A 21,624-nucleotide genomic window follows, 5' to 3' on the forward strand; every position below is an offset into this window, starting at 1 on the left:
GGTTTTTTGTCCTTTTGTTGTTGTTTGTTTCATTTGGTTTTGTTTTGTTTGTGTTTTTGTTTGTTTGGTGGTTGCCTCTCTCTAAATTTTGTACATCTTTGCTGTCATCTAGCTATGGACTTCTCTGCATTTGAAATCAGGTTAAGCTAAAACCTATGATATTAGAGGCAGCAGCTAAAGTAGAGCATTTCTGAACAGGGATGTTAACACATGCTTAAGCATGGTGTACAATTTCTTACTTGAATATGAGAAGATACAGGGACCTGGGGTCCCAGAGGTTCCTTCTAGGCTTTCTGAAGCCAAGTATAATGTTCATGGCGATCTTTAATGTCGATGGTTCTGAGTTCACCCCTGTTAGCCCAGTTCACCCTGTTACAAGAACTAACTTTGAAATAAGAAAAGCAAAATTGTCCTTCGCATTCTCTCAAGCTGATTCCAGCTTGTGTTCTTAGTTCATGTTTTTCATTGCAAATGTATACCTTGAGCTCTTCAAAGAAAAGCTAATTACAGTCTATGGGACAGTACAATAACTACTTAATTGTTTGGAAAAAAAGTCATGCTGCAGTTTTGTGTTCTCTCAAGGAAAGACAATTAAACTTAACAGGGAAACAAGAAGGAAAGGACCATTGTACCGTATTTGCCATTTGCAGGGCTGGGTCCATCAAGCCAAGGATTTCTTCATTGTAACTTGACTCCAGACTAATTATGTCATCGATCACATCATCCATCTGCAGCAGAAAAGGCAGACAAAGAAAAACAAACCAGTTATCAAAACCACAAGGATACAAAGGCCTGACACCAGGCTTGAACCACACATCGGTTCTGCAGCACAGATGCCTCTACAGCTCCACCACGCTCCAAACCCAACCCCTCAGCCCTGACCCCCGCGATCCAGCCAGGTCATGACAATGCTGAGGTTTCACAGTCTAACCCACTCCTCCCACCAGCAGCACCTGCCCACGGACACACTGTTCCCCCAGGAACAGCAGAGGAGAGAGATATCTACCCAGAGAACAAGCTGCGCTAAAGACATGAATCCCCCTTCCCCAAGCAGCACTGTCTGCATCGCCCCCACCTCTGCCCCCTAGTTTTGGGGTCAAAACCCACGTACAGACAGTACTGCCCGAGCCCCGGGCACTCGCCGGGGAAGGAGAGGGAACAAAGGTTCGCTGCTGGGTGACAGGCTGCCTGCCCTCGACAACAGAATCCCTTGGATTCACATATGCGATACGCCCTCGCAGGATGCACCACCCAAGAGCAGCTCGGAGATGATTTTAGGTGGTGCAAGCCATCTTGCTGAGGCTGGGAGATGCCTCCATAATATCCTGCACTGTCACGAGAAATAGAGCCCTAAAAACAACCATTGCAGGTGCTCCGAACTGTCCTGCAGGACTGACTATTTCCTTTGCCTTCACTATAAAAAAGGAGCTTAAATGACAGCCATCTACAAAATCAATGCATAAAGTTGATGGTAGAAATAGTTTTATATTGTATATTTTGTATCAGCTCAAGAAAGTGTCATCAGAATGAATTACACTGACTGGAAACAAGGGCAAGAAAGGAACTAAAAGTTACAGCTCATATCCAAAGTTTTGTTAGATATAAAAAACCTTTAGTAGTTTAAAAAAAAAAAATAGAAAGATGACTACTGAGGACAAATTACCACCGATTGATTAAAGTCTTTGCACACCATTTTTTTTAAATGCAAGTGCGATCTGCATAGAAATGTCTTGGAAACTATCAGGACAGGAAAACATCAGCGCAATCTTGGGAAAACTGCATTAGAACAGATTTCCTGATATGAGACCTAATGCATGGTTGATATGTTGTTCTGCTGCAGTGCTACAGAGCTAAGAAAGCATGAGCCCTCTTCAGATGTCTTAATGCCCTTTTGATACCAATGCTAATAAACAACTTTGTTGTTTTGTTCCTTAAATATATCTTAGGTTCAGCTTCTTAAAGATACTAAGGGGGAAGTTTATTCTTCGACATAACTTCAAAGAAACATGCTCAATAGAAAGGGGACCTGTGCTCCACCTCCTGTGTCATCCAGTACCTGCATGCATGATGCTCGTGAGTGTGTATTCAGAGCCGGGCACTCACTCTCAACCCTGCTTTGCTCTTCAAATTTATAAAATCCCTGCAGAAATAAAAAGGAAATAAAAGAAGAAAAAAAAAAAAAAAAAAAAAAAAGAAAAAGCAAAGCATGGATCTGAGTTCATGGCACAGTCTCAGTCCCAAAAGGAGCACAATTGAAACAGTGTCATGCACACGTGTGCCTGGTGACACAGCAAAGTGAAGCTGTAAATATTCTTGGGGGACAAAAAATATTTGGGTACAACTGGGACGGAAACAACTTTAATTTCTTTTGAACCTATGGAGCACAAGTAATTTCTCTTGTATGTGCAAAACACATTCTGTAATAACTTTCTCAAAGTTGCATAGCATTTTGCTCACAGAGTGCTTGTGTATTAAAAATCTGGCACAAAGGCTTGTGGAGGGAGGATGGGGGAACATGAGGAGCTCTACAATTGTCTCCCATTTGTCATGTAAAAAAAACCAAAAACATCAACATGATTCTTACACTTGTTAACACCTTTCAAATCATCTTCCTCTGGCACCTGAGCACACATGTAACATCCAACTAAGATTTTTGCCAGGAAAGATTAAGACAAGGTTGCTAAGGACTTCTAGGTATAGGCTAATGAAGTCTTATATTTGCAGCACTGAGCTCATCACGAAGCAGCAATCAGTAACATTTTAGGGTATATTATCTGGGAAAATTTGCCTTCCAGCTAAGCAAGAGACTTGCTCAAATTTAACTGTAAAAATACCTAAAATATCTCAAAAAGCTTTGCGTTTTTCAGTTATTTTTGCTATGCTCTTTGCTCTTTCTGAAAAAATGAGCCATAAATAACATTATTCCAGAAAGCTACAGCTTACAAAACAGCTTTGTGTTCTCCAAAGGTCAATTATTCACTGTATGCATGAAGCAAGGCACGGGAAAAAAAAGTAGTAGTTTTTAATAAGCATAAACCAGCTAAAATAGTTCCAAAAAGTGGAAGTTAGAGGGACACAGGTTTTTTTTGCCAAAATGTTTTATGCAAACCTATATTAATCAGGCAGACACAGAGGCAGCAGTTGCATTTTCAAAGTGAACAGCCCAGAAAAGTGGATAAAAATAACATCTTAACAATAAGCAAATACGGTTTAAACCAGAAAGTAAGCCGACTGCAATTCCTCTTTACTGAAGAATAAGTACAGCGAGAGCATATTACCTCCTTCTCGCAGTTGGAGTTAAGGGTGAGCATCGCCATCGGACTGTTGGGCGCGCTGCTGCCAGTTCCAGGTGGCATGACGTGGTCACCGGGCTGGTTGGGACACGGCAAGCTCAGGGCTTGGTTGGCATGTTTGTTTGCGAGGGTGGTGGAGAGGTACTGCTTCACCTGCTGCCGCTGGGCTTGCTGGATGTGGTACTTGGTTGGGTTCTCAAGGTGAGTCTGCACCTGTATGACACAAATGTTAAAAATGCCTTATTGTTTTACAACATCATTATATGCGCTATCAATTTGAGCTATACATTTGGGACATACACACCAGCTATGCATTTGACTTGGAGTACAAACCTATGCAGCTCCAAGGAAGTCAGCAGCGCTTCACTAATCCACGTTTGGTAACAAGAAATCAGTTTATGAGCTAACATTTCAGTAACTGAATTATTAACAGTAAACCAAGAAATTCCACTTATTTTTCTACAACACGAGATTTCACATGTAAGACCAACGCTCAGGTTTTTCAGTTTATACAGACACCCCAGAACAGTCTGTTCTCCCTTCGGACCTTCAGCTACGCCACATTTCGTTTTCACGAAAAATATGGAGAAACAAGTTGCACTGCAGGACTCATTTTACTTGTTAGTAGCTACCACTTAAAACCAAAGAGCCTGGACTGCTATCCTTTATCAGGTGTCAAGTAGCAGAGAGATCAAAAGGGTTTTTGTTGTTATTTTCAGGTGTTTTCTTTGTTTTTTTTCAGTGTTTTGTTAGTTTGGTTTGTTTTTTGCAAATAACACATTGGTTAAAAAAAGGAATATGCAACTTTTTAACTACGAATTATTTATATTTCAGATATATGCCCTAAAACATATACAAAAAAAGACAACTTGTTTATAAACACATCATGCAAATAAGATGCAAGATAAGAAGTGTTTCGGCTCAGATCAATCACTGTCCTCAGCACCAGCTATTTTTGTATTTAAGATGAGCTTTTCAGTACTTAGAATTTCTTTACATACAAAGTACGAAAAACCTCATATCTAACTACTCTCACACACTCTAAAGAAGAAAGAAAGGCAGGTTTTTTCCTTGCAAAATTTTCACCATATCGTAGAAAATCTTTGTCACCTTTATTTGATCATTATTGTTTTTATCCGAAAGTAGAAAAAAAACAAAATATAGTAATACTCTGAGAAGCCTTTTGGTTTAAAACAGTTCCATTAAAGTGACTTTTGCCACTACAAGCAACCGTGTATGTTCCCCACTTATTTTTTGTGGAAGAAATTAAATAAGGCATACTAGACAGCAGAGGAAATGGGTTTCCTCTATACTATAAGCCTTCTTAGCAACAGGTTTTAAAATAAGTCTGCAATAGCAACTCACCTGATAATGATTATACTCAAGCATTTCCAGCATACTAATAGGTTGTGAGAGAAGCAACTGCAATATCCTTTGGTCTACGCTACTCCGGTTTGAGGGATTCACATATGGCAGCACCATAAACAAGCTACCCCAAAACAGCAGAAGCAACTTGAATGCCACTGCTCAGACTTATAGTAACCTACGCTAATTAGCCACGCATGTAGAGAACCAAACAGTTCACACAGGGGCTCTTCTTGGAAGCTATGCAAGTTTAGCCCTAAGTATTGGTATTAATTTTTTTTCCCTGGCTTTGACGTCATGCTTTTTCATAAACATAAAAGGACCTTTTAAAGTGATGGGCTATCAAAGTCAGATTGACAGTTCGCTCAAGGCTAATTCGCTATTCATCTTTCGTTCCAGTCGTACTAATAGACAATGGTATTTTTCTTTAGCAGTAAGGTTAAAAGTTTTTAAGTACAGAGTAAGAAATAACTGAACAAATACCCTACGAGCCTAACACGTATCCCCTGGCAGTGGGGGCCACTGAGCAAACCCACAGGTTTATATGGCCCTGTCTTCAGCTCCCAGGGCAGCATCCCCACTGCCCAGGGTTTGGAAAAGCTCCATCACATCCTCAGCCTCCCTTGTGCTTCAGAGCCCATTAATTCTGTCCCAATCTACAGCTGGAAGAGGTTTTCCAGTTCAGGAAGGGTTGAAAATGGGCTAAAGTGTGTCCCAAATGCACGTAGCTGCAGTTCTACCCAGCCATGGTACTTCACGCCGTCCCTACACCTCCCGGAACTTTTTCTTTCTAACCAACTCCTTGACAAAAGCTCATACTTGAGCACAAGCACCAAAAGCTGCTCAACTTGCATTATTTTCTAACAAGTCTGCTGAACATGGAGGCACACTTAAGATAGTGTTTCTAGAGAGTTTAATCTGATTTGTTGCACTAAATCTCTAGACAACAAAATACAGAAGTCTGGAGTGACAAGTACAGCACTTGCTTTGTCAGTCCCAAACTGTGTTAGCAATTTTCCCATCACTAGCGGCAAGAGTTATGTTACCCAGATAAGTCTATTTTTCACTAACATTTTCATCTTCTGAGCAGATAAAGTTATGAGTAAACTTGTTATTTTCATAACACTTATCTTTGAATATGTTATTTTAAAGCCAAGCCCTGCTTGTCTGACAGAATTTGCACATTCCAGGCCCAGATACCACGGCTGTTCTCCCTCGATGCTGCCATGGAGCAAAGCTGCTCCTCCCTGCACACATCTCCTACTGCCCCTCATTGCTCCCAGAAGAAGAACCTGCAAAACTCCAAGATCCACATCACAACTGTGCATCATCAAATATCACATTATTTATAATATATACTATTACACTGAGCTGACTCCACGACAACTTTTGAAACACATACTGCCCAACTGACATAGGATTTTTGTTGGCAAAGTACATACTTACACTTCATGAAAGCATACTTTCCCCAAAATTTTGTTGTATTATTCTACATTAGAATAGTTTGTGTCATTTTGCTAGTCCTTTTTTTTTTTTTTTTTTTTTAATGGGCTGTGCTGCCCTCAGTATGCCAGGGAAGGCAAGAGAAAACAACTTGTGAACCTTAAACAAAGGAGCTCCATTCTTTATCAAACTTTTAAGTTGTAGATTTCTACTTAATACAGAAGTGTAATTATTCTCTGAGAATTTTAATCTTGCTGAGAAGTACGTCCTCTTCGGTACAGGGCAACAGATTGCAGCTGCATTTCAGAAGCTATCCAGTAAACCACATTTAGTCATCTCTTACTACACTGGCAACAAGTGACTCTGAGGAAATTAATTTACTGTGAGGCAGGTGTCTGGGCTTCACATCAGCGGCAGCAGAGAAAATGCTCTATTGCCTTTACAGAAAAAATACCTACCAGAAGAACCGTAGTCATTATATACTAGATACACAGAGTTCTCCAAGGACGTGTCACCTTCTCATGCAAGTCCAGTACTGAACCAAAGAAAACAGAGAACTGCCCTTTCTGTCATTAAATTGCTCCAAAATGATGCAAAGGAGAGATACAGGGACTGAACATTTCCTTCTAATCCACAGCTGGTAAAACACACTTTCGCATTTGAACACAAGAACATACGATTTTTCTCCAAACAGAGGAGAATGAGACATAACTATTCTCAGCCCGCATGTCAGTGCAACAAGGACAGGAGCTCCCACGGGACAGAAACAGCTTCACACATGTTCCTTCTTGGACAGACATTCCAGGTTCAACTCTCTCGCCCTGGCCAGTGCGAGGCCTGACAGGTGACAACAGAGGGCATCTGAGAAACTTCAGTTTGAATCTCTGTTGTGTTACTCACTCTCCCCTTGACCTGCCTTATCAGCTCCATCATCAAAATCTGGTGACAACAACCTTCCTTAGCTCAGTGCTTTTTGTTGAAACTGTCTTTGGCCTAGAGAACCCCTGTCTTCAGTCTCTGCATCAAAGAGAGACAAACTGTGCCTACTTGAACAAATGTCCCAAGATGTACCAGTCATGGTCAGCCTGTAGATAAGCCATAAAGCAGTCTTACTTTTTAACAAGCTATCTCACAAGCACAGAGCAAAACAAACCCTAAAATGAAAATCCACTACCCCAAATTTAAACCATAAATAAAAGGTTTGACCTAATTAAAATCTATTTTTGGTCTTCAGCCCCCTTCTTGTCTTTGAAGTGAAGAATAGTTCTTGTTGTTCTTCCAAATTCATGAGACACGAAGTGCAAGAATACGACAATTTATTGGTTTGGATACACTCCCTAAGAAATATGTTTGCATGGGGACATGCAATAAAAATGGAACAACTTGAAACTGAATCCTTTAGATCTCAAATCATCTATCTCCAGGAATCTCAACCCAAGCTTTGCTGTAACATTACTGAGTGGAACATTGTTTTTTGGACATGTTGGTATTGGCGAGCAAGAAGTAATGGAAAGAAGTAATAGACGTATCATCTGCAGAACTTTGGAAATTATTTGAGACAAAGTGGCAAAACCAGCTAAATTTATCACACTACAGTAAAATAATTTGGCTACAAGAAACTACAGATCAAGGATAGCCAAGTGGCAGCCTACAGCCTGGCTTCAGCCCAGAAACACCTGAAAGAAGGCTGTACTTTCAATGTGCATTCAGGTGCATTTTCAATTTGCATGGTTATAAAAGTACTGCTTACAGGGGCAGCAGAATAACATCACCTTAGAAGCAGAGGCCCAGAAGGGGCTTTGTGCTAAAACGGCCTGCAACGCCAGCCCAGCAGCATCTCCATTCACCTTCATCAGGGCCTTGCTCCAGGCACTGTTAGAACTGTCACTGCACCACAAGCCAGCGATTCACGCTCTATCCATTCTCGCCATGCTGAACCTGAGCTGGTCGCTTTTTTCTTGGGCTGAAACACTGAGAAAAGCAGTATAAAGAAATCAGCTCGACTACACCCATATGTAACCCAGTTTAGGTCCCACAAGGCTGAGCCAGGCTGAATCAATTCTGGATGGAGCCACATTAATCACTCAGCACTTGTCCCTCACTCTGCGTTATACTGGAGAACAATGTTATCTCAAGCAGGGGAAAGTCCTTCTCATGCCTTCACTAATCTCAACATCTGACTGCTATTTCCAGTGCATACATTCAGTTCAAGTATTTGAGTAGGGGAAAATCAGTTCCTAGGAAACTGTCTGTTAACTTCCACATCAAAAAAAACACAGTAATAACCCATATATGTAGAGGAGTTTTTTCCCAGCCCTTGCAACTAGCTTTAAGCATACATACAATATCAGTGGGAATTTTAGGTATACTTCAGAGTACATTCTTCAAAATTCTTGTATTATATTACACAGTTACAGGACTCCTGAGTAGGCCCACATAATTCCTTCAGTTTGAAAACCTAAAAATATTTCCCACTAAGGTGATCAGGAGCTCAGGAACTTAAACACAAAGCGCTGCTGCATGCTGAAGCACAGAGCATACATCTCAAATGATTCCTCTATACAAAGCTAACAAAAGCAACCAAAACAATAATTCTGATACTTGCTCCTCCTGTCAAGTTTTGCTGGGAATCACTCAGAGACTTAATTTACTAATAACTTGCTAGTGATGGCAAGATGTTGGAACAGTGCTACATTTACGCCTAGGCAGGAAAGCCTATTGGCTTGGCCAGTGTGTTTTGCATAGTATAATCCAGAAATTAAATGGCTAATGATTAAAATGATGGAGAATTTATACCAGTATAAAAATCAGTAGTTAGCTGTGGCTTTACTACCAATCATCCTCTAGGAACACTTCAAGTTCATTAATTACTGCAGGATCAAGATTTGACCCATCATTACTTCTGGATGAAGGTAACTAGGCTAGGTTAGCTGGCCTGCACAGGTCTCCTCACCCCCAGCCTTCCTCAACAGCATCTTGGTCTTCCCCACTTTTCATCTCCCATGGAGTTAAGCAATGGAGACCTCAAGCCTGTGCACACAAAGCTGAACATGTCCCAAACCCTCCACTGGTGCAACACAAGTGACAAAAGGCCACCATGATGCCAGTAGCTCTGGGCTGGCCCCCACCAGCTAGGAAAAAGCATATTCCCATTCCCCAAAGCACACAGGAGATTCTTCTCACCAAAAACACTAAAGCTCCCTGTGAAAGTAAAGCCACACCACTTAATGCTTTATTTGAGCAGAGATAGGTTGAGCACAGGGACATACCAGGGGTTTACAGATGACAGCTAACCAAGGGGAAGACATCTCCCACTTTTTGGTTTTTTTTGTTGTTTAAATTGAAAGACCGTTTGTCTCAAGTATATTGCCTTAGGATTTACACTTTACAATTACACATAAAATGCTTTCTGGTCAGTTTTCTCAGTTCAATAAAACTTTTTGTTGCTTAGACAGCTAAATGTCATGGGATTCTTAAGAAAGGTTAAAATTCTGTGTCATTTCACAATTTTACCCAATGAAAAAGCATACAAAACCACATCCATGGAAGCATTTTGCAAGGAGTACAGGCTTCAGCTGGGTCTGCTGCACCAGAAAGCCTGTGCAACACACTAGCACAGGGCTGCAAAGCTGCTTTTTAAAGATGCTTTGACCCATCACTTTCAAGGATAAAAATCCAACAGTAGCAACAAATTGTTTTCTAGGAGTTTGACTAAAAACAGAAAGCTGTATAAACAGGTGCCTGTCCTTTTGGGCTAGGGAAAACAAAAGATCTGAGGAGAATCACATGAGAAAGAAAATCAACTAGTGCCTCTTGCATTAGGAGTATTTTAAGCTCCTGAAGTTTTCTAATCCAGGTTCAGATTCTGCAAGTCATATTCACCACAGCTTGATCCACTACGCCTAAAAATCCTAAAGATTATATAAAATTTCAATTATTTCATTAAAATATTGATCATGGGTTACACTGCAACGCCAGGAAGGACCCTTCTACCACCCAACTTGGAACAATCCAAATAACTATCCAGACAGCAGTTTAACTCATCCTCAAGACATCTTCCCACGTGAAGCATTCAAACATTAAGAAATGGCATCACCCGTCCCTCCTTTTCTAGATCATATTTCCTGCTCTTTTAGTCCATAACCCAGGAAGAATGGCCATAAGAACCCTGACCAGAAAGCCCAAGAGCAGGAAAAGGTGAAGGATTAATTGTATTAACTGGGGAATGACAGGCAGGATGAGTTGATTCCAGCATTCTACCTTAGGGACATTGCCAAGGCAAGGAAACCTCAGTTAGCACAATAAAACTCCCTGGTTACTTAGCTCACCCAAAAACCCCTCTGAACTTGAAAACCAAGGGAGGTTTGAGATAGTTATTTAAGATCTGGCATTATGATTGCAGTCTAAGTTGATCCAACAGTCATCTTCAAGCACAAATAATTATGAAAAAGAAAAGGCGCATTGTACAGAATGAACATCATTTATACAACTGGCGGTTGTTTTGCCCATCACCAAAAATTCCTCTGTGTAACATGACTTTTTATCCAAGGGAAAGGCATGAAGCAGACAAAAAGAACAAAGTTTTTGTGGATTAGTATTTAAAAACTGTGCTTTGGCTATAGAAGCACATGACAACAGAAATTAAAGAAAGGTTAGCCAAATTTGCCTAAGGCAACAGGAACTGATGTAATTTGCAGGTTAGTGGCATGCTAGCTGCCGTTCCACAAGTGTGGCTTTCAAACAGGATTCAGTTCTTTCAACTCCAGCATTTTATTTTGTTTTTGTTAGGAAACCAGCATTTCAGCTGTTTATTTCCTAACACACATGCCATAAATTTTTAATTTTATACAGTTACTGAGAGGATACCAAAAGCATTGCAACATTTTAGGACAGACAAGTAATTGACTCCGTAAAATGTGAGACACAAATCTTGTGCTATGATTTCACCTACCCCAGGTGCTTTAGAGCATAAGTATTTTATGACTAACAGGCATTGATATCAGCCACACAACTGCACCTGCCAGGCAAGTTTGAATTATGGAACTGCCACAGTAAAAAGCTTAATTGAAGCACCTCATATTTATGTCCAGCTCTGCCATCCTTCTCTCTCATAAGGGAGCTGGGCAGCACTCGATAAGCACTGGAGGGTTTGAGATTGTTCCCAGTGGGACGTGAATGACTCCTCCTTACGGGAACTGTCAAAGATTGACATAAAGTTGCTTCCAAAAGCTTTCTTGCAAGACCTGGCATAGAGATGTGAACTCAAGAGGGAGCAGAGTCATAGAACCACAGACATTTCAGCTGCCCCAGAGCCCAAAGCCAGGACAGGCAGCCTGAAGCTATCTCCACTCCCAGCTTGCCCTTGCCAAGCCTCTCGTAGCTCAAGCACAACTATCCCCCTTCAGTGCAGCCCAAGCAACATCAACACAAGATTTACCAGACCACTCTAACACAGTTTGCTATCTACATGAAAAAGTCACTGAGAGGTAAAACCATTTGTCTGACTTTATCCTCCTCCTAAGGTTGCCAAGCAGAGTGTCGGCCAGTGCCACCTTTGACTTGCTGTCACATATTTAGAGCCTGAGCAAGACTATCGGTTACATTTCACAGGGGTTACTAATCCAGCTACCGTTCCATCCCTCAGTAACCCCTGCTAGACCTGCACTAAGGGGTATTTCACTTCCAGGTCTCTGGTTTCCTACAAAACTGCTGGGAAAACCAGTGTCTTAATGACTTCACTCTACTGCAGGGAAGAGGTGCAGAATACCAACCCTTCAAAGGAGGGTCATGACAGGTCAGACTACTACTTAAATCACATCAGCCTTCACATGTGTAAAGCATTTAGGCACTCTGGGTGTATTTCTAGACCCCACGCCTGAGACAGCACACACTTTGATATACAAAAGGAGAAATATGAGTTTTTCCTCAAGTCCTGCAATGCCTTGATGGGACAGTTTCCACATGTGAGAAGAAGCATCCTTCTCCACACCTGGTTCTGCTCAGGTGCACATCATTGTGATGAGCACATCATTGCTCATTTGTCAAATGTGAAGAATACAAATGGGACTGGGTAAAAATACTGGCATCTTTCATAGAAAAGGGACAAAGGAGAAAACAGTAATCAGTTTTATACAGGATGTTGAGTAAAATGTAACCAGAGCTAACCTTAAAACAGAGGAGAGGTAGCACCCACTGACTTTAAAATTAAAAATAAAAAACCAAAAAAATAAAAAACCTTATTACCAACTTCCTGGAGACATGGAATTACCCACACAGAATGGGGCCAGCTGTTTGCTTGTCCAGACTTTAATAAATAAAATTCAAGAAGCTTCAAGACTCCACGCCAAAAGCAGATTTAATGCAGTAAGTCTGCTTTGTCCCTGCATGGTCTTGTCTCAATGAGTGTCCTGCAACACCGACTTTTCACAGTTGAACTTTAAGCTAAAATAGGCTATTTTGCCTAAACTATAAATAAAAAGTATAAGAAAGGGAAAAAGCCCAAACTGTTACTTTCATAAATTTTAAAAACCTTTACCCTCAAACATTGGTCTCATTTGTCACTACGAGGTTTGTGAACGATTGCCCAAATTTATAGTATATGAGACAGTTTTGAACCAAGATAACTTCAAATGTTGATGAATATGATCTTCAGCACTTTGGGGCTAAGCAAGAAGTGAGTTTAAGTCTTTCAGATTCACACTAGCTTGTGAGAAACAATTGACGCTCAGAATATTGCCTGTGGGCTACTGAAGTATTTATTTACAAAAGTCCACATTACAAAATTTCAATATTCAGCATTGAAAGACGAGCTAGGGACAGAGATGTAAAGATGGCACTAGATCAAAATACATCAAACACCAAAAGCCACAAACAGTTGTGTCCTTCTCTTTTTTAAATAAAAGCTATTTGTAAGCTGAAATGCAGCTCTTGTATTACAATAAAGGGAATAAACTTCCCCACTTTGGAGGCACAGCACACATCAGAAGGACATCACAGCATAATTTTGGTTGGAAGGGACCTTTAAAGGTCATCTAGTCCACCCTCTACATCTTGTTGCATACTTGCATAGAGACATCTACACTTGTTGCATACTTGTCTAAAAACGATCTAGGTGAAAGACTGCTACACTCATTGTTCACATAATTGCATGGGGACCGCGAGGCTGGCAGCGTGCTCTCCGGTTCACTTACAAAGCACATATCAAGGGCATGCCACTAATCACAAACCCAAAGGCAAAACCAGAAAACAACTGCACCAAACCCAACCAGTGCCATGCAGTGTGTGCTGGAGCAGTTTGGCCTGTGCATCTACTAGAAAAGCCTTCTGCCTGAAACTTGTAAGGAAGCATCCAAAAATAAGAGTGAAAATAATTTTGAAAGCACCATTTATTTTAACAAGCCACTTGGCAACACAGTGGCTCCAGCACAAAGGACACTTGTTCTGGAACACTCCTGTTTTGAGGCTATCTGCTTTCTGACAAATACACAGTGACATGAGAAGAAGTTAGCAAGAGAATGAAGATTTTGTTAATTCAAAACAGTTTTATGCTGTTAACATGCCCTGAGCTTCTACATGTCACAGTTAATAACAAATTAGAAAGACTTAGTGGGCTCTATAGCACTTTGCCTACAGTCAGTGATGTTTCATGTCAGCCCCAATATGGAAGACTTGAATAAGCAGAAGAATAAAGCAGTCTAGATACATCCATTTTATTCATGCTCATAATATGAGCATTAGACACAGTTTAAAATAATAATAAATCACTGACTTCATTTAAGTAAAGGAAATACAAGCTGGCTTACCACCGAACTCCTTGATTTTTATCCTTCTGCTCAACGAGCTGTGATGTTATTTATGACTGTATTAAAACCTACTGAGTTGTAATAAAACAGTTTCAGTACCCCAGAGTGCTTCATCATCATGTTCTCTAATGTAAGATAATCCAAGTCACCTTCATGCAAACTCAGCTGGCTACGATCTGGAGCATTCTGCTAAATACCAGAAATGGGATTTTTGGGGGGAACTTTGGCAAGCCACAAAAGTGGGTATACTCCTTGTATAGGAGAAGACTCTGCAGGAGAAGTGACCCAGAGGGCCAAGCTAATGTCATAGAGCTTCAAAATTGAAAGCCAACACTGTCAGGCTTACTCTTGAATGGTGGTGGCTCTTCCTAGGGAGCAGAGGGCTAGCATCCAACACTTCCATTTAGCAACATTACATTTTCACCTCCTGACATCTCACTCACAAAGTAGGTACTGGAGCAGGCATCACAGCCAGAAAAGGTTAAAAGTAACAACAGTAAGAAATTAAGTATGTTTATTCCACTCTAATTTTATACCCAGAAACCACAATGAAACTTAGTGTTTCAGTTATTTCTTAGCTAAAGGAGGGCTTCCATAAAACTTTTGTAACACAGACGTATTTAAGGCAAATAGCCATTAGGTTGCATGATCTCACCTCTATACCCCATGATCTTATTCCCACAACAGACAGTAGCTATCGTCTGGCTCCCAGAAAAAACAAGGCTACCGTCAGCTCATTTATTAAACAAGGATGCCAACATCTCAGCCCTTTTAAGATCTCAGGCCTTACATACATAGAAACATAGCATCACCATCTATTTTATACTTACAAAAACAACATCCAGCCGCCCAGCCATTTTTGTAATGTTCCCTACACCTGCCCCTCCATGTCTTCCAAAGACGAGCTGTTGAAAACCTTTCTCCTCCTGTTATTTCACATGCAGTAGGCAAATAATTAGTTACACTGTGAAACAGGAAGCTCCTTGTCCACATAAATGACCCCTGATCAGGCAAGAGGATGGGGCCCTTGCAGGACCACCACCTGAACAGGTGAAATCTTTGACAAAAACCAATTTAAGCTGTCAGTAAACCTGTTTATACTGCAGTTGTAACAAAAGCCAGCAGTCAGGATTGTTACTTCAGTAGACGTCACACAAGCATGTTCCTTATCATGAAAGCTTAAAGACTGAAAAATAGGTTGTATAAAATGATGGTCTAAATTGCGGCCGTGATGCTCTTCCAGCACATACACATACCCTGGCACAGCTGCATTTTCAGCATTTGAGCTGAAAATATAAAACCTCCAGCCTGCAAGGGACTACGAGCTATTGATTCTCTACTGTGTGGATGGGGGTAGGGCTCTTTCTGCAGGACTGGAATCACTTCTTGTTATATGACAGCAGACAAATTCCACCTTCCCAAACAGCTTAAAGAAAACTCTTTTCAACGGTTTATTCTGAACTTCAAAAAAGTACAGGCCAACAACTCACCAGGAGAAGCACATTGACAAAACACAAAGAGGAGTGTGTGCCACCATTCCAGTTCTCCAAAGGTTAGTTGCAAATATGAATCAACAAGAAATTCAGAAGTAATAGTTTTGTCAGAAGATCAAAACATCTTTTGAGAAAGAAATTCAGGGCCTCCAGGCTTGGTCTCAGAAGAATCCTATTTTAAACCGCACTTGACCCACACTACTGTAACCCTTCAAATGCTATTACAAGAACAGAACTATGTTCACAAGGGGAAACTGGCATAGTATCTCCCACTAAAGCCATGTTTATTTATGTAAAAAAATCATGCACCTCCTTTTAACACTGAAAAAATACAAACAACATGACATGTATTTTACAACATACCTCTCATCGCTGATTGATAATATACACAAAGTTTTAGCTACCCAAGAAACAGTATGGGAACAGAACACAGTTCAAGGCAACCAGATGCTAGCATTAGAAAGATGTAATTAGAGATTAGACATGAATTAGCTAGATCCTAACTCAGCCTTCCCCACTTTCCTCATCCTTTTTAAACCTCAAATATAAACCCATTTTAGCATGTCACTACTTCACAGAAAGGAATAAATATTTTTTAGAGATCTTAATGCTTAAAAAAATGCAAATGAGCTCACACTAAACAGAGTTTATTTTAAATGAAGTTTAAACAGAGGAAAAGTAGAAGCGCGTTTTGTTTTGTTTGTAACATCTGCTAGGAGCCAGAGGAGAAGCCAGTACATCCATGATCGCAACAGTTGGGTTTGGCAATGGCAGATGTAGTCGCAGCCAGTCCCAAGGACACCACAGGTAGCTGTGCACCCTCAAACAGTGCAGTGTGAGACGCGGGACCCCGCAGGGGAACAGTTCAGGACACCATCTGCATTTCGAGCCACCGATGTCAGATGGGCTCTAGTCTGACTGAACTCCCAGTAGCGACGGGATAACACAAGGTCTTCTCATTTAATTTCATCTGACGAGAATCTAATTATCACTCATCAACAGCACTGGGCGAAAATAAGCTAATGTGTAACGAGTAGGGGCAACTGGGAACTGGCTTCAAAACCGCATTGCCACTCCACACTAGAGGCAGAGCTGGCCTGAGGAGGTGTGGGCGCTGGTGTCCGCTGCCCGGGCCTGCCCGGCCACACCGGCTGCTGCTCCCACCCTCAGTGCTGCAGGTGCAGCCATCCGCAGGCCTACATGGACCCAGGCAATCAGAACCATGAAGCTGATTAAAAAAAAGCACCACCTTTCCAAAATCAGGCCTTTTTTAAACTTCAAACTGCCTGAGCAGTCCCACATCATTTTTAGTGTGCCCCCCCCAACACACATATTGGCACAGCCACGGGGGCAGCAACTACCAGGCTGCAAGAGACGTTATCAGTCACCTTTGCTGCCACAGTCAACGTACCTGCACCCAAGAAACAGAATTGGGCACAAATGGACACCTCAAATACTGTGTTCAGTTTTGGGCCCCTCACTACAAGACACTGAGGTGCTGGAGTGAGTTCGGAGAAGGGCATGAAGCTGATGAAGGGTCTAGAGATCAGCTCTTATGAGGACTGGCTGAGGGACCTGAGGCTGTTCAGCCTGGATAAGAGGAGGCTGAGGGGAGACCGTATCACTCTCTACAACTACCTAAAAGGAGACTGTAGCAAACAGGGTGTTGGTATCTTCTCGCAAGTAGCAAGTGATAGGATGAGAGGAAATGGCCTCAAGTTGTGACAGGGGAGGTTTAAATTGGATATTACAAAAAATTTCTTCAACGAAAGGGTTGCCAGGCACTAGAACAAGCTGTCCAGGGAAGTGGTTGAGTCACCATCCCTGGAAGCATTTAAAAGGTGTGTAGATGTGGTTCTTAGGGACATGGTTTAGTGGTGGACTTCACAGCATTACATTAATGGTTGGACTTGAGCTTCAAGTCCTTTTCCAACCAAAATGATTCTGTGATTGGATAACAGACAAAGTTCTTTCTGCCTTACCCCATCTGGTGGCCTATTCCTTACAACAGCTGGTAGCAACAGCTATTTAGGCATGGTATCTGGAATTGCAGTTACTAGAGAAGAAAATGCAAAGTTGGATTAACTATGGTCCTCTAACAGTCCATTCCTCACTCTGCATCCAAAGCAAGGTGTCCAGACATGGTGTGCTCAGATCATGCACAGCCATCAAGACCTGACCCAGTCCTCACAGGCTACCACCTTTAACCAAGCCGATAAATTGAATTAATAAATTTTCTTGGGGAAGGTGCAAGTACAGCAATAAGGGATTTCTACGGATAAGTCCTGTGAACAGGCAGAAGCCATGGCTGGAAGCTTTTTTCTCATTATTTAGATCAAACACTACAGGGAAAGGCAGAAGGGAGTTCTGAACAGTGATCCATGTAGGAAACTTTGCATAGAGCAACCGATTATTCAATAAGCTCCACTCTAGAGCAGAAGGCACCACTTTTCTTCCCTCAGAAAGCCAGTATACATTAGAAAAGGATAAACTCTTTTGGAATGCCACAGTACTATGAGATTAAATACTATTTTTTCTTTTACACAGCGAACCATACATGGCTGAACCCTTAAGGAATATATGAACTTTCATGTGAATGAAGCCCATTAACTATCACGCAATGAATGCAGCCTGTGGTCCAGAATTCATTTCCTTTTAGAAACCAAAGAGAAAAAAGAAAGCTTACGATTGCTACACACAAGTGCTGACTCATTCAAGGTCATTCTACTCCTTCCCTGAACAAATTGTTTCTTTGAGACCCAGACTATCGTAATATTTCAGAAGACTATAGTTTTGGTGGGAGTCAGGAAGCAGAATTTTAAAATAGCCATGTAAATAGCATAGTAAAACAGTATCAGATTGCTCAAAGCAAGACTTTTCAATTAGTAAGTTATGAGAATACAGATGATTGCCCTATTTTTTTAAACATAAGTCTCACTTCTCATAATTTTCTCTTTAACAAGACAAGAATTAACTTTAAAGTGCTGTTGAACAAGGCAGGAATTAACTTCAAAGCAGTTCCTGACATGGTAGCAGAGCACCCCACTGCTTCTGCAGAACAGCTCTACTTTGCAAGAGGCTGTTATCAGGACAAAGAGCAGCTCTGTCCCCGTCCTTCCTGAGAATATCACGTCTTCTAGACAGGACTCCCAAAACCAAGAAGGAACAAAAACCCTGCACGCCTAAATAAAAAACACAAGCAGAGAGAACTCGCAGCCTTAGATAGCTAACAGAAATCTTCAAGACAAGGCTTAGCGTGCTGCCGGCAGGTCCCTGACAGGACCTTCATCAAGACCTGGGATAGGCAGACAGGCTATTTTCTATACCTCATTCTTGAAATGGGTTTCTTTGAAAGGAGGGAGTACTTTTAAAAAAAGAGAATCTCCCTTAGTTGCCTGTTTATATTTTCATCTGAAAAGAACAAAAAGTTTTAGCTATATCCAACCTTTAATTTCATAAAGAGAATTTTGATGGTTTCAACCAGGCGGCTCCTGCTGATTTTTAGGAAGGAAGACTGAAATATAAGCTTTGATTCACCTTCCCTTAACATGCAAAGTTCCTCTCAAATTCATAAAATATTTCTGATTCCAAGTCAGAATAAGTTCTGGTTTGATACCACTACCAGTATATTTTAATATAGCAATTTAGTGGCAAGGCCTTTCATAGTAACTAGAAAGAAAAAGAAACAGCAGAGTTAAATAGGGAGAGAAAGATACTCTGAAACTCACTCTGGAGCTTGCAGCAATGAACGCTTAGACCTTCTAAAGATGCTGAGGTGCCCGACTGCTGCCCAGACTCCATGCTCAGCCCCAGCAACAGCTCCCGGCACTGCCGGACATACAGCACCCGGGGCCTGAGAGGGTTTCGGCACGTGGATCTCCTGCTCTGCATGTTCAAAAGGAGGGGAGCGATGGATGGATAGACAGATAGAAGTATTATACATTGCTCTGAGACAGAAAAACAGCTCTTTCTAACACTGGTTTCTTTAAACACACAAGACACATTCCTGCTGATGTCAATGTGTTCATTCAGAGATACGACACAGATTTCAGCCAAGTCAGTAAAAAAATGCTGTTGTCAGAAGCCAGAGCTTCAAGTAGTTTGGTTGCCTGAAAACAGCTAATAGCTTCTGGGTTGTGTAAGACACATTAATTTAGAATTACAGTAATATTTTTTTTTTGTGGAAAGCCATCACACATTTCAAATGATTTTTATTTCACTAGTTCACACTGCCTACAAAAATCAGGATTTGTAGCACACAAAGCTAGAAGGGGGATATAATTTAACACAATACAGTTGTGTCTTATATTGCTTTGAAGACAGGGAATGTTCAATGGCAAACACACTCCAGTTTTATCACTTAAGCTTTTTCAGCAGTCTAGTTGTACTTGCTGAACAAGTTTATCACTTCTACTGGATGCCAGTAACAGATTTACTTAAAAGAGGCAGGCTGCCTTTCACAGACTTTCTAGCAGTAACTGTTTTTTGTGTGTATTAACTATTACATACAGCATTTAACTGGTTAATGGCTTCAGGGCACCTCTGGGACATTAGTTGGTAAAAATAAAATACAACAACACAAGCAAACAACACAATTAGATTAACGTGTCAAAACAGTTTTTAGCACCTGTGTATTAAGCCTTCATCAGAGAAAGGAATAGTCTAGAAAGACGACCTTCCCAGCAGCTGGGAGCTTTCCCAGTACATGCACACACTCTTGGAAACCCTCATGCCATCTGCTGAGAGACTAGGAAAGTGCAGCGCAATGAATGACAGACCCGAACGAGTTCTCAGTGCTGCCGAGCATTTCGTATACTAGTTTAATTACTGTAATATTGATGTTGAAACGCCTGCTGCTCCTGATGAAGTTCAAAAGGGAAAAAAAAAAAATCTACTTGAATTGTATAAGTTACCCAAGAATTTTCAAAGAGCTATCTGGAACTTCCAGCTGCTGATATTCAGCAAGTCGAGGGCACTAAGTCACAAAGGTCTATAACCAAATATTGTTCCAGTATGTTAAAAAGATAACAATATGATGTTGGAAACTTAAGCTATTGATTTAGTGGGGACATTCTAACTTTGCAAAAAACACTGGTATTAAACAGAATTGTTTTTGTTGGGTTTTTTTGTTTGATTGTTTGGTTTGGGTTTTTGTTTGTCTGGTTTGGGTTATGTTTGTCCTAAAGATAACTATATTTTCTGTTCCACATCATTACGAGTTGGAAAAAATGCACCTAGTTCTAAGTCAATGTAAACCCGAGAAGTTTATTAACAAGTCTCAACACAATAAACAAGTGGGTAACTGGCACCCAGTGCAAGTGCTTCTTGCCTGCAGGGTTGAGCTGTTACCCCAATACTCCAGCGCTCTCTACAGGTGCTTGAAGGCAACAAGATACTTTTGTAGTTGGTAACAAAAGAATTGTTGAGAACTGAAGACTAGCAGAGTACTATTTCCACAAAAGCAATCTTTTTCTTGTTTTAAAATTACCAATCTGCCAAGCATATAACTGCCTATCTGCTTTTTTGCTGGGTCACAGCAGCAGGTGACAAACACAGCCTCCCCCAGGGGACTTAAAGGGGGTGTATGGAAGACTAGAGAGGAACACCTTTGTTGTTCTTTGCACTGCAACACTATATTCAGTTTGGCCCCAAACAGCACTAATAAGTTAGAAGAGGTTCAGAAAAAGTCTTCTAAAGGACTCAGGATCTGGCAAGTGTACCCTGAGCGGAAGGCCAGCACAGTCAGCTTTTCCTCTAGCCCACAACAGTTTCAGAAGTGTTGCAATCTCAGTCTGACATTAATTATTAAAGGAAGATTTACAGTAACAGTAACTTAATTCTTAAAGTCAGACAGACCAACCTACCCAGATCTGCTGGCCAGCAACTATTGATGTAACAAATTCAAACTGGATGATGCCATACAGAGATATTCTCCCAGAAAAATGCAAAGGCAGCAGCATATTAATCCAGTTCTAGCCTGATCCTCTCATTTAGTTTCTGAGTAATGCTATTCCTGTGTTTGAAGAAAAATAAACAATGCTGCATGAGTATTTTCATAAACATATACAAGCCAAAAGAGCTCTGTCCTCAATTCAGGGACAATTTCCATTACAAGCACTAAAGAGATGTGTTACTAAAATGGATCATTTTGCTCAAAGAACAAGACGTGAAGCTGGTACTCATTTCCAAGAGATAAAGGGTTAAAGCAGTTACCCATTTCCTCAACTG

At 41.0% G+C, this 21,624-nt stretch overlaps 1 protein-coding gene across 7 annotated transcripts in view; it reads right to left on the minus strand.

Annotated features, from left to right (window-relative positions):
- MITF (melanocyte inducing transcription factor) overlaps nt 1-21,624 on the minus strand; it is a 108,118-nt gene that overhangs the window by 18,012 nt on the left and 68,482 nt on the right. For 6 of the 7 annotated variants that reach the window (XM_082060065.1, XM_082060071.1, XM_082060069.1 and 3 more), the window contains exons 3-5: nt 3,279-3,506; nt 2,057-2,140; nt 633-728 (exon numbers count right to left, since the gene is read on the minus strand). In XM_082060065.1, the coding sequence (XP_081916191.1) occupies nt 633-728; nt 2,057-2,140; nt 3,279-3,506 (408 nt within the window). The remainder of the gene's footprint in view (nt 1-632; nt 729-2,056; nt 2,141-3,278; nt 3,507-21,624) is intronic. The other variant, XM_082060066.1, reaches the window with a different exon arrangement.

Source organism: Streptopelia decaocto (assembly GCF_964273445.1).
Source record: "Streptopelia decaocto genome assembly, chromosome: 8".
NCBI lineage: Eukaryota > Metazoa > Chordata > Aves > Columbiformes > Columbidae > Streptopelia > Streptopelia decaocto.